The following is a 13,925-nucleotide window of genomic DNA, read 5'->3' as shown; positions in this document are numbered from 1 at the left end:
TCACTAATACACAGCATTTTGGGAATAATGAGCGGAAAAAAATTTGGTGAACAATATACAAGCTTAACCCTAAATGGCGCCTGACTATTTAGCATGTGTCACCCACAGGTGCATACCAAAAAAAAAATATATATATTTTTTCTTCTAAATCTGTTAATTTGTGTTCACTGATCATGGGAAAAATAATAAAAAAAAAATCGTAAGTGGCATATATTGCCCGCTATAGGGTGGGGAAGTTTAGCAAAAAATAGGCGCTGACTCAGCATGCGTCCCAGATGGTCTGTTGCTCACCAGCTGTCAGGCCGGAGTAGAGATAATATTTCTCCTACAACAATACTGTTTGTGGTGTTATTACGCTATATATACACATTATATATAAGTATCTACCTGTTTTATTCACCATACTTGTCAAGTAAACTGGTATGGTACCCAAAGACCATAGTGGTCACCAGTAAACAACATGATAAGTCGTGCAGACGATGCACCTCCCTCACCAAAATGGCGGCTCCCAACCTACACCTTTTGGTGTTATTACACTCTATACACACGTTATATATAAGTATCTACATTTGTGTTCACCATAGCGAACCACTAAGCTGGTATGGTGAGTGCAGTCAATAAAAGGTGGCCGCACAGAGTCAGAAGACAACGCCACCACCCTCCCTCTCACAGCATTACTCCTCCCTCCATGGAACACAGCACTAAATATCACCACAATCTTGCTATTATCAGAACCCTGGTCAGTTTTATCACAGTCAAGGCTCTTCTGTAATAATATCATCGTAAAATAATAGTAAGAACATGTATATTATGGCATTTTTAGGCGATGCTGTGGTCACAAGCTGAACAGCAGTGCTGTGAGCTCGTGCTGCGTGCGTCAGGCTTGGTAGCTCACTCAATACTGAGGCCCCCTCACACCCGGGAATTTGACCCACGATTTTTTTTAAATGGCGTCTGTTTACAAGAGCTCTGATGAAGGTGTGGTGAACCCCGTGTATCCGCGGGCCGTTTAAATCTTGTGTGGTACTCCAAAATATCATATGATGCCAAGCGCACATTACTGCAAGTCACTCAACGCATCATATGATGTCTTGCGCAACTAAAGGGTTAATAGGGTAACTGTTAAAACTAAATGAGATGAAGAACATTTATGACATAAGAGGAGAATTAAAAAAATTATATGATAACTGGAACTGCAAATTTTGCAACAGAACAACAGTAAGTAATTTTCTCAGTAAGCAATAATAAATTGAAGGTGAGAATAAACAGACTGTGTACAGTTTTATATAACAATTTTAAGTGGCAGTTATTAGTAACAGTACACATTCAATAATTAATGTTTAACCCTCGGAATGTGGCTATTGAAATATGGCCATACCTGCCTATTCACAAAAAATGAAAACATTCCAAGAAGGATATTTTCTTGATAGATTTGTTAATTTGTATCCAAATGTAAGAAAAATATAAAAAAATTTAAATATGTAAGTTTTTACTGGTTGGACGAGGTGTGAAAGGTGTTATGAAATTAATATCACGAAGAAATTAACACATGATGAACAATGTGAAAATGTCAGACCACAAAGGAAGAAAGGAAGGATTAAGACAGGAATTTCCTTAAGTACTTTCATATTTAATAATACATCTTCAGACGGATCCTTTATATATATATATATATATATATATATATATATATATATATATATATATATATATATATATATATATATATATATATATATATATATATATATAAAAGCTGGTAGCTCTAGGGTAGGGTCTCTTGTTGTTTCAATTAGCCTAGAACCCAGTTCCTTAAAAAAAACTAGTGGCACTCTTACCCCAGGCGCCGAGTGTTTTGGTAGCAATGGGGACAAAATTGCAGTGGTAATCCAGTTCTCTGTACTTATGGGATTTGGCTGATTCCCTGTGAGTGGCAGCGCCACCCAGTTGTGCAACACTGAAGTCAATGTAGGTGTTAGCCAGGGTTGATACGCATGTGTGGTCCCATACCACGTGTCATACTACCCATACATACTGTAGTCCCATACTACCCCATTTCTCGCTAGAGAAAGGAGTAGTGAAGAATAAGGAGAGAGGGGACATGTTTCTGAAAATTGTATACACCAACGTAGATGGAGTGAGATTAAAGATACTGGAGTTAAGTGATGTAATACAGCTGCAGATGCCAGACATTGTTGCACTCACGGAGACAAAACTTGAAAATTATATTTTAAACGAGGGCATATTCCCAAGGGGCTACTCAGTTTGGAGACAAGATAGAGAAATTAGGAAAGGTGGTGGCATTGCTGTGCTGGTTAAAGAATACCTAAAGGTAAGCAAAATAATGATTGCCAATTCAGGAGAAGTTGACATAATAGCACTAGAGATCTGCAATCAGGATGATAAACTAATGATCATAAATGCATATAGTCCACTGCCAAGCAACACATGGACAAAGGAGGAGCTGGATAATAAACAAGAGGGTCTTATAACAATAATGAGAGAGATTATAGCGAGAGCGGATAACAATAGATCACGACTGTTGGTAGTCGGCGACTTCAACTTGAAATCTATTGACTGGCAAGCATATGAAGCTAGAACAGAGGGCTTTTGCACCTGTAGATTTGTAGACCTCATCCTGGAAACATTCTTGTATTAACATGTTAAACAAGCTATGAGGATGAGGGAAGGGGAAGTTCCCTCCATGCTAGATTTGATATTTACCAGGAAAGAGGAAGAGATATTTGACATTCAGTACCTTCCTCTCTTGGGTAAAAGTGACCATGTCTTTTTGGGAATAAAGTATGCAATGCATTATAATCTGGAAGAAAATAAACAGATTACATAATTAAAATTAACAGAAAATAAAAGAGGTTGAAACAGTTGAAAAACCTGACTTCAGGAGAAGACATTATGGGGACCTTAGAAATTTTTGTAATGAGTATAATTGGACAGACTTGTTGCTAGGCAAGGAAGTAAATGAGATGTATGTCAAGTGTCGTGAAATATATGATAAAGGCACAAAAAAATTTATACCAAAGCAGAGATGCAGAACCAGGAAACAGGATTAGTTTGTTCAACAGAAATTGCGAGAGGGCCAGAGACCAAAAGACACAAAAATGGAATCAATATAGGAAGAGGCCAAATCTCCAAACATACCAGCCATACAAAGATGCAAGAAACAACTACATGACAGTAAGGAGAGAGGCAGAGAGGAACTTTGAGAACAGTATAACAGACAAATGTAAATCAGATCCAGGCCTTTTCTACAAATTCATTAAAAGTAAGCTGCAGGTAAAGGATAATATTCAGAGGTTGAAAATGGGAGACAGATTCACAGAAAATGAAATGTGTGAAACCTTAAACAAAAAGTGCCAAGGTGTGTTTGTACAAAATGAACTCTTAAGAGAAGCAGACAAAATTAGAATTCCAGAGAACAACATAGAGCACATAGAGGTGTCTAGAGACGAAGTGATAAAAATGCTCAAGAAGTTAAGAAGAACAAAATAGTTGGCCCAGATGGAGTTTCACCATGGGTTCTGAGAGAATGTGCACCTGAGCTTAGCATTGATACATCATGTTAATGTGATTTCTTTGTGCATTATTTTATATAAATACATTCATTAGATACTGTATAATTTTAGTGTCAGGGTGTTTGTTTTCTGTATTTTAAGTCAGATATCAAGCATTTTTATAAAGTAACTTCTTTCAAATTAACAGTATATGAAACCATTGTAAAATAGTGATAATACAGCATTGCTAATACTTTAACTTATTTTCAGCTCAACTTATGGTTGGAATGGGTAAGTAATGTGGTTTGCAAAGACATAGTTATTATAAATTAGAATGACAGGCTTTATAAATAAATGTAGTAGACTGACAAATTAACTTAAACATTCATGAAAAGTAACATATTCAAGTTTGAGGTGAACTGGCGTGAATCTCCAATCAGACAAAAATTTAAAAAATATCAAGATCTTGTTGATGCCCTTCATTTATGGTTCATTCCCAGATCTGTGTTCACATTATATCCACATCTGCTGCTTTAGTACCCTTACATATCCTATACTATTTATTGATGACTTAAATGATCAACTTGTTTTCTTATGTTGTTCTCTGCATTGTGCCTGCATATTTTCATGCCATCAATATTGTATGGTTTAGATTTTTTTAGTGTTACTTCTATCTTCTACACAATCTAATCTATTTGCATCATTTTAAGCATGTGAGAGCATACCAGCACAATTTATATTTCAACGACTACAAACTTACTTATTATATTTGATTTTATTGAAATTCTGTTCTTAGTCAGTATGGGAAGAGCAAAGCTGTTGAAATTTTTGGGAGTAGAAACCCTGCATTTTATTGGTAGTACTTATATTTTCTGCAGATAATAGTAATAGCATTAATATCATTATGCATTTTATTTTCACAAATCCTTCTTGAACAGTTTAAAATTGAAAAATAATTTTGAAAGGCTGCTACTCCACACAATACAAAACAGTTTGCTCTCTGGTGGCACAAGTGGCATGCAGATCCCAGCATGGTGTATTCAGCTGTTGATGGTGCAAAAAAAACTTTACATGATGCAGAAGAAACTGTGGCACTTGACTCATCCTTAATATTACAGATGAAATTTTTAGTTATCAACACAGAAGAAAGTTATGTTTTTATTTGAAAATTCGAATTGGGGTACAAATTTTGCCTCGCCTTGCGACTTTGTTGATACATGTGTGGGTCGACTGAGCGTGTAGTTCCTGGTGGCATGAGCGACTGCCCTTCAGTTTACCAGTGCCTCCTGCTTAGTGGCAATTGCACTTGAATTCTTTGTAAAGAATTTCATTATTTCTGTGGGGAGCCCCATCAGCTCCCAGGAGCTATTAGGGCTGATGTACACTAAATTAGTTGGGGGCTTCAGTCAATGAAGTCCTGCCTACTGGGGACCAGAGCCGGAAGCTGGGCCCCTCAGAGGCACTTAATCTGTGTAAACACTCTATTTGCATAGTGTTTACACAGAATAAGATTGACTCGGGGGATATCAAAGATATATTTATTTCTGGTGTGGTGATTATAGATTGTTACATCTGTCCAGGAAGAGTTTCAGAACAGGGTTTCCATTTAAGAACAGTGTTTTGTAAATGTAAATGGCACAAGAGAATGTGTGTGGAGTGAGTTTATGTTTAGCATGTTTAGGGATTTAAATAGGGGAGGCTGAGTGTTGTCTGAAAGCAGAGTTTGCTTTATTTTTTATTTTGATTTTTATTTTCATATTTATTTATTTTATTTATTTATTTATATATTACAAGAGTTCTTACATTCTTATACAGTCACTAGCCTGCATAGCATTTCAGGCAGGTCCTTAACACTTTCGTTCCTTAGAGACGAAGATGACATCCACAAATAACTCTGTGAACGTTCCTTAGGGACGTAGGTGACGTCCAAAATTAAAATATTTGTTAAAATTCATGTTTTTATCTGATCTTTATGGGACTGGTTTTAAAATGTGCACCAATGTCTTCCCATTCTATTGCAAACTGAGGTCAAAATTGAGGTGAAAAACTTGAAACGAGTAAATACATTTGTGAGCAGGTGTTGCAGGTGTGCCAATGGGTGCTCGCTCATGGGTAATGTTTGGCCAACTTTTGGCTTTGCTGCGGGTGGGGCACGCCTGGTTTTTTAACCTTATATGCATATATCATTGTAGGGAATTCTATTGCGAGCAAATTGATACCAAAATGAAAGACATAACATGAGAATTGAGGTGAAAAAAGTGAAGAGAGTGTACACATTTTATTGCTCTTGCATGCTCACGGTTAATGCTCAGCTGATTTCTGGGTTTTGTGCGGGTGGCATGCTGGGCTTTTGAACTATATGCATATACTCCTGTAGGACATTCTATTGTGAACATTTTGATACCAAAATGAACACCATACAACAAAAATTGAGGTGATAAAACTGAAGAGTATACACATTTCAGTGTTGTCGCACTCTCGCGGGAAACACCTTGGCCACCTTCGGGTAGTCTGGCGTGCGCACGCTCAGAACACGAAAGTGTTAACAACCTTACTTTCCCATCCTCATCACTTTGTATTTTTCTAACATTCCTTAGTACTGTACTTCTTCCATCTGTTTGGCACTGTTTAGGATGCCAAACAAAGATCGACCTTAAAGGTCGATCGTTTCCTTTTACGTACCTGCCAATTCTCCTGTAGTCGCAGTCATTCTCTATAGTAGTAAGACCTTCCACGAGGCCAACAATTTTATCTAATACTTTCGCTTCTTCTACAGCTTTTTCTGACCTAGATGTTATTTCCTTTTTTTTGCAACCAAAAATTATCAGGGACTTGCTTTGATCAACTGTGTTTTGCACCAATTTAGGATTTGATTCCAGTTCCTTTCTGACTTCCAGCCTAATGTTTGTTTTATCCTGGTTGCTGCAGTGTTTGGCTTCCCTTTACTGCTTCTTCTATTCTTTCCTTTTCCTTGGCCACTTGTGCATAGGTGAGCTGCATATCCTACTTGCACTATTCTATTCCCTGTGTAACTTCCTCCATCTGTACTGACAAAAGCTGTTTTTCCTGTTGAATTTCCTTACCTAACCTATTGTAGTCATTTATTTTTAAATTTGCTTTAACTTCTTCCAAAGCTATTTTTTAGAGTTTATTTTCCTCTTCCATGGCTTTGCAATTTGTTTCCAATTGATTCTAATCCTTGCATAAGTCTTTCACTAACCCCTCAAGACCTAATATTTGCTATTTAAGTGGTCATTACTTTCTTTCAATTTGCTGATTATTTCTACATGATAGTTCACTATAATACCTAATTTTGCCAACTTGTTGTGTAAATTGCTTATATCAATGCCTTTTTCATTGAAACCCCCAAAATCTAGCTCTGTTTTGTTTTCCACTTGCCGGTGGCCATCTTGAATGTCGTTGTGGGCACTGTAAACACTGGGGCAACTTTTTCTCAACCAATTTGTTCACTTCACTTGGCACATTCGTGTTATCTCACCTATTTTTCCAAAGCACTAGACCTTTATGTTCCTTGGGACACCTTTCACTATCATCAACCTGTTCTACAATACTTAAGAATTTTGAAATATTGTGGAGCTCCTCTGATGCAGGTGTTGGCACAAGGGGTATCACCTTCACCAAAAAAGTGATGTGTGTGTGCTCATGAGTGTGAAAGTGATGGACCTTATTGATACAACAGAGCAAAGAAAGAGGGGCTCATTGTGGTTTGCTGTGCCAGTGCAACTGGTATTTATAAATTTAAATTACTTGTGATTAGGAAAAGTCTTTTAGCCAAAGCTGTTAAAGGGGGTCTGTCTAATTACCCAAAGCTACACAAAGCTTCCTAACAAGCTACCCAAAGCTTCCTAGCATTACATTAGTAATTAATAAATAGGATATATTTATTCATTATAATGTTGGTGCTGAATGTAGAACATGTAAAATATAGTTTTACTCTGAAAAAGTATCATTTCAGAACGAAATTAGATGATATAAGTTGCTGGCGATGCCAAAGCAAGTCAACGGTCCAAACGACAATGTTGTGGACACATTGTTGTCTGGATGTTTCTTATCCAAGACACATTGTTGCCTGGAGAGTGTTTGCTGGTGTATCAGTCTCCTGTACCTACCTAACCTAACCAACCTACCCTAACATAGCCTAACAAAACCTAACCTAACCTATCCAAACCTAACTAGTCATATTTACTAGAGGTTAAATATAACCTCTAGGCAACAATATATCTTGGATAAGCTGCTCCACAACATTGTCGCTTGGGTCGTCAACTTCCTAAAGCCTCTCATGACACTTAGTTTTGTCAAATTTCATTATAAACTTATATCATTTCAGAGTAAAAATATGTTTTTTCATGTTTTACCTTCAGCACCAACATTATAGTGAGTAAATATATCATATTTCTTCATTGCTTAAGTAATACTAGGAAACTTTGGATAGCTTTGAGTAGATTTGGGTAGCTTTGGGACTGACCGGTTAAGGGGTTTATAGGGCTTATCTTAGTGAATGGATGTTCAGAGTGATGTTTCAGAACTGATTTCAAGTTCATTTTTGTACCAGAGGGGATGACCACTTTAAAAGTCGGCTTGTCAGAGAACAAAATTGTGTAATTTCTTGATACATAACAGCCCATCATATTTATTTATTTATTTATTTATTTATTTATTTATATACAAGAAGGTACATTGGGATTGTGAGGATACATAGCATAGTAATTACAATCTTGTAAAGCCACTAGTACACACAGCGTTTCGGGCAGGTCCTTACTCTAAGAAGCTATAACCATATACATATCTATATGTATATGAGCTAGTGAGGGCAATATGTTTGCTGCATACTTGCTGCCCATCACAATTTCCTTTATCCAGCCCATAGACAAAGAAATAATTTCATACTGCAAATTCTACTTCATACATAAGTGTGCACTTCCATGCACAGAAGGGTAATATCAAAGAATTTGTGAAACTCTTCATTGTGTAGTCAGCTGTATGGATTTTGTACTTGCATGCAACATGGTGAAACAATCGACCTTGAAGCATGGCTTTAAAAAACTTTTACCTGCAGTTGGTCTCTTCATATAAATCCTTTATCTTTAGAACCCTATATTTTAATACTAATCGTAGGGGGGTAACTGAATGCACTAGCTTAGCATGGCTCCAAATAAATATAAAAGCACCTTTCTGAGCTGTGCCATTTGGTTGTTCTTAGTTCATTCTTATCTTTCTCCTGGTGCAGTTTGTTGTGTCTTAAAAAGAAATGGGAATAATAGGGCTTCTTTAGACTGATTACCTAAGTGTAGTTACTGGATGAGAGCTATGCTCATGGTATCCTATCATCCGTATAATCTTTGTCATATGAATCTCGAAACAACCGATGGTTTTGGCATCCACCATCTTCTGTCTTATGATGATGGTGTTGCAATCTGGTATCTGTCAAGGGTATTAGATATGCTAGCAGGTAATGGATTGTTAGGTAGAGGTCTCAGTTGATGGTTAAATGTGATCACACAAAGGAAGACACTTACATGGCTTTCAATTTTTATGGAATGAATCTCTATTGGTCATTCCAGGCTGACTGAGTTTCTCTAGTGACCCCTCACTAGTATCTTTAATGATCTAGATAAGGACCGTTTGAAAAGTTCTGTATGGGACCAGTGCCTAGAATGTATCCTACATCATTCATAATTTTTGTCCAGAGGATACAGCAGAAATTATTTTAGGGGGCAGCTGAATCGTACAGATCAGAAAGGTATTTTCCATATTCATTCAAAGCTGTAATTTTATTGTCTTCCAAATTAGGCATCTCCAAAACCTTTTATCTCTCCTTGTAGCTCATATTTCTTGCATGTCTTTACACTTATATACTTCTATAAGTGTAGGTACCAAACAACAGCTGTATATTCCAGTTTAGATCTAATGAATGTTGAAAATAATTTCTTTAACATTACTCTATCCATGCACTTTGAAGTTATCCTACATTCTCCCAAAATTGTATAGGCCATTCTCACTTTAGATTTATGTGGTTTTTGGTGATAGAGTATTGCTTGTAATTATCCCTATATCATATTCTTTAGCTGATTTCCTTTAGCATCTGTTACGTAATCTATAATTCTTGTGGGCCTATTCCCAGTCTCCCTCATTTCCATTACTTGACATTTGTCTACAATAAATTTCATCATCTGTTTATTGCTCCATTTGCTTACTTAATCCAAGTCTAATTGGAGGGTCTTAATGTCATTCCAGTTTCCTACTTTACACAGAGTTGTTGCATTGTCTGCAAACATATTCATGCAATTATTCACACCCTCTGACAAATAATTTATATAAATCAGAAACATAATTGGGGCTAGTACTGATCCCTGTGGGACCCCACTAGTGACTTAACTCCCATGCTCACAAATTCCCTCTTATCACTGTTCTCATTTTTCTTTCAGACAAGAAGTCTCCCATCCATTTCAGTAATGTACCCTCAATACCTCCTATATTTTTAAATTTCCAAATTAGTCTTTGTGAGGAACTCTATCGAAAGCTTTTTTTGAAATTCTAAATAAATGCAGTCTGCCCATCCATTTCTTTATGGAATAATTTTAGTAACTTTATCGTAGAAATTTAGCAGATTTGATATATGTACAAGATTTTATGTATGCACGTATGCATGTGTGTGTGTGTGCGTATACAAGTGTATGATTACCCATATAAAGTTTTACAGGCTAGAGCTCAGGTTTGCGATTTGTCAATGCATGCATGCGTGCACTCTTATCTCTGTATGTTTGTATATATATTGTAAAAATTTAAATAATTTTTTTCATATAACAGATCTGGAAGGTGGTAGATTTTTCTTTAATGCTGTAAGAGAGGGTGAGTCCATCTTGTATGCCACGGAAGATGAGAATGAGTCTCATCAGTGGGTCACAGCATTGTACCGAGCCACAGGTCAAGCTCACAAGCCAACTCCACCAGTAATGCCTCAAGGAAAAAATTCCACATTATCCAAAATACAGGGAGGTAAGAAAATGGGTATAGGGTTTATGTAACAAAAAAAAAGTTATTTAACATATTTACTGTACTTGTACTGTACTTGCCCAGATTCACCTTTCCACCGATTATTAGTTGCCTTTTAATCACTGTGCTGCTCGGCTATAAAATATGACAAACCCGTGGTATGCCGAAAATAAATTCTTTGCAAAAAATTATTTTCTCTTCTTATGTTGCTAAAATGCAGTCTCTGATCATAGGAAACTAAACAAAAATATTGTATGTGACATACTTTAGCCGTGATGGAGCTGAGAAGTTGAGCAAATTATGGGCGCCGAGTGATGGAGCGCTCGGGGATGCTCAACTCTGCCAACTCGTGGGGCGGCAGTTGTTGCAAATATCATTTTTCATAATTATTTCAGTATCTCATTCGTTTCTTCTCTTTTTTTGGTTGTAATATTATTCAAAAGTGTGTAATTTGTGGAATTTATATACACTACTGTAGTTCAATGTGTGGAACATTGCTGTGCTCAAAATTATGGGGCTCATATATTTGACATGTATACTATATTCTAAGATCAAGCAAACAGTGTTTTTGGTGTTATTACACTATACACAGGTTGTATACAGCTATCTCCATTTTTGTGAACCATGGTTTTATATTTAGTTTTTTGCAGTAATATTATTCAATAGTGTGTAATATATAGAGTATATAGTTAAATGTGTGGAATATTGCTATTCTAAAAAATATGGAGCTCATATATGATGACACATACAATATATTATATTCTTAGATCAACCAAATAGTGTTTGTTGTTATTATGCTATATACGCATGTTAAATATCACTATCAACATTTATATGCATCATAACATACTATTAAGCAGTTCTGGTGGGTATGGTGATGAAATCAAACCACAGCATGGAGCCACAAGCAGACAATGCCAGCAGTCGCATGATGCAAAACAATGCCTCCAATATTCTACACATCTTGCTATGACTAGCTACAAAACTGCTGTTATTATCACATTCCTGTCACAAAATCATTAATATTAATCTGTTTCCATAAGAAAATGAACATTAGCCCCCAAGCTGCTCTGGGCTATTTGGCCTTCAACATCCACAGGTGCAAAAAAAAAAAAAACTTATTTTGTCTTATAAAAGTGTTCATTTGTGTTCCTTGATCACAGGAAAAAAATAATAAAAAACTGTAGGTGGCATATTTTGGCTGCAGTAGGGGGAGAAAGTCTGGCAAAAGAGAGGTGTTGACAGAGCAAGCGCCGGAGGCAGTCAGCTCTGTCCGAGCTGTCAGGTGGAAGTTGCCACAAAGACATTATTACCTAATTATTTCAGTGTCTATGATTAATTTTTCTAATTTTTTTTTGCAGTAATATTATTCAGTAGAGTGTAGTGTGATATAATAAGTATCTACATTTGTGTTCACCATAGCGAACTACTAAGCTGGTAGATTAAGTGCAGACAGTAACGGTTAGTCACAGATTCGACATACGACGTTACCGCCCTTCTTCCTCACCATTACTCCTCCCACACCACAGCACAAATTATCACAACATTCCTGCTATTATCAGAATCCTGGTCATTTTTATCACAATCAGGGGTCTTCTGTAATACTATAATCACTAAATAATACCAGTTACATATATTTCTGGTGGGAACCCCCTCGGCTCCCCGAAGCTATCCTGGTTGATATGTAACTGTTAGCTTTCTGGCATCAGTCAAAGTGCATGAAGTTCCTGCCTACTGAGGACCACGAGCCAGAACCTGGCCCCCTCAGAGAGGCGCGAGGAGCAATGGCCTATAGAAACTCCCGTGTGGTTGGGAGCATTCTGTGTCTGCCATTGACCAAGTCTGGGACCCAGAAAGATAGGTGCCCCAAAACAAACCCCTATTCTGGTAAAAATATTGCTACAGAAAGCCGAACGAGAGGAGAGAACTCCCCAACGAAAATTAACAAATGAGCATGACATCATCACGTTGCCACGCCACTGTCTGCACAACCTCCCCTCCCCATGAGTGGGAAGGGGTAGCCCCAGACCCTCGCACCGGCGAACCAACCTGTAGTTGGCTAATGTAATACTGGCAGGTCGGGTGCCTCTGGCTCCAGTTTTTGTTTTCAGTTCCTGTGCCTTGTGGCTCGGTCTGTCTCTACAGGTGGTGTGTGAGCCAGGAGTAATATTCTATGGTACTCGGGCTGCATGCACCTAGGGTTTCCTTCCCTAGGTGCTCTGTAAGTACTTCCCTTTGGACTTGGGGCTATCTTCCACAAGTCACCTTGGGGGCTACCTCCGCTATGTCTTTTACTGATCGATACTTGGCCGCCCATGGAGTCAGCTGGGGTTTTTGTTGCACTTGTTTGCCATTGGGTAGGAAGTAGTTTTCGTCACTGGTAGGGGCGCAGGGTACTGCACAGCTAGTTTTCACCTATTGTAGTGGCCGGCTCTGTTCCACCTGGGTATGTTGTCCTCTTGCAGGGTTTTTCTTTTGTTTTTGTTTCCCTTCTTGGTGGGGGGGATCTGCCTTTGGTTGGTTGCCGTCTATTTATACTTAAGTCTTTCGCTAGACATCTCTGTGTTCTTGGTGGTACACCCCTGCTTGGCCCCCGTGAGTGGACACATCCTGGGGGTTCAGCTTTAAAAGTTTGCTCAGTTGTTTTGGGCGCGGTTTGCAGTACCATGCCTAGGCTTCCCTTAGTGTGACACCAAGGCTACGGGCCCCTGGGAAACCCCATGAGGGCTCCATGGTCCGATGGATGCGACCCTTGAGTCCCCTCTTGCTTCGTGCGAGGTTGATGGTTGCTCTGCCTCCTTGTCTCGGGGTGACAATCACCAGTTGTGCCTCCGCCACACTGCCAGTCGAGTCAGTGATTCTTTTGACCAGGAGTTGTGCGACGTTTGTTCCTTGTAGGTGCTCCAGTTCACCCAAGCTACTGAACATGACATTAAGTTGCAGGCAACAGAGGCGTTGTATGCACAGTTTAGGTTGCTGCAATGCGATAGGTTCTTTGCTTTCCTAGATACCCCTAGGCTGCCCCATTTTGGTTATAGGGATCCGGACTTTGGGGTGGGAGTTGTTTCAACTTTGGTTACGCCGTCCGCCCATTCTTGTCCTTTCCCTTCGGGGGTTCATTCAGTTCCCCCTCCCACTCCAGATGGCTCCAAAACATCTGAGGGGATTCGAAGGCGGAGCAGGATTTATTTGGTTGTTGAGACTTGGGCGGTCTCGGGAGTCCCCTTCCTGGGTTGCGGCGGAAGCATTCGAGCCTAGTCCTCCAGCCAGAACTTCTGGGTCTGACCAGTGGGCCCCCTCGTTCCTGCTTTTTTGGCTGCTCCTGCCTTTTCTTTAGAGGCGGGGGGTTTGGAGGACAGCTCGGTCCCAGTTCTTCAGGGTGAGGTTCCTGGGGTGGGG

The 13,925-nt window shown here is 38.6% G+C and overlaps 1 protein-coding gene across 32 annotated transcripts in view; it reads left to right on the top strand.

Moving 5' to 3' along the window:
• The window catches only part of Cadps (calcium-dependent secretion activator 1), a 537,366-nt gene that overhangs the window by 288,063 nt on the left and 235,378 nt on the right, over positions 1 to 13,925 (top strand). For 19 of the 32 annotated variants that reach the window (XR_011225795.1, XM_069317990.1, XM_069317986.1 and 16 more), the window contains 2 exons: positions 3,783 to 3,803; positions 10,341 to 10,529. Coding sequence is in view for 31 of the 32 variants with exons in the window: in XM_069317990.1 (XP_069174091.1) it covers positions 3,783 to 3,803; positions 10,341 to 10,529 (210 nt within the window). In the remaining variant the exon portion in view is untranslated. The remainder of the gene's footprint in view (positions 1 to 3,782; positions 3,804 to 10,340; positions 10,530 to 13,925) is intronic. The other 13 variants (XM_069317987.1, XM_069317999.1, XM_069318000.1 and 10 more) reach the window with 1 other exon arrangement.

This window comes from Procambarus clarkii, chromosome 89 (assembly GCF_040958095.1).
Source record: "Procambarus clarkii isolate CNS0578487 chromosome 89, FALCON_Pclarkii_2.0, whole genome shotgun sequence".
In the NCBI taxonomy this organism is placed as follows: Eukaryota; Metazoa; Arthropoda; class Malacostraca; order Decapoda; family Cambaridae; genus Procambarus; species Procambarus clarkii.
Note: the sequence above shows the minus strand (reverse complement) of the source record. Positions and strands in the feature narration are given on the sequence as shown.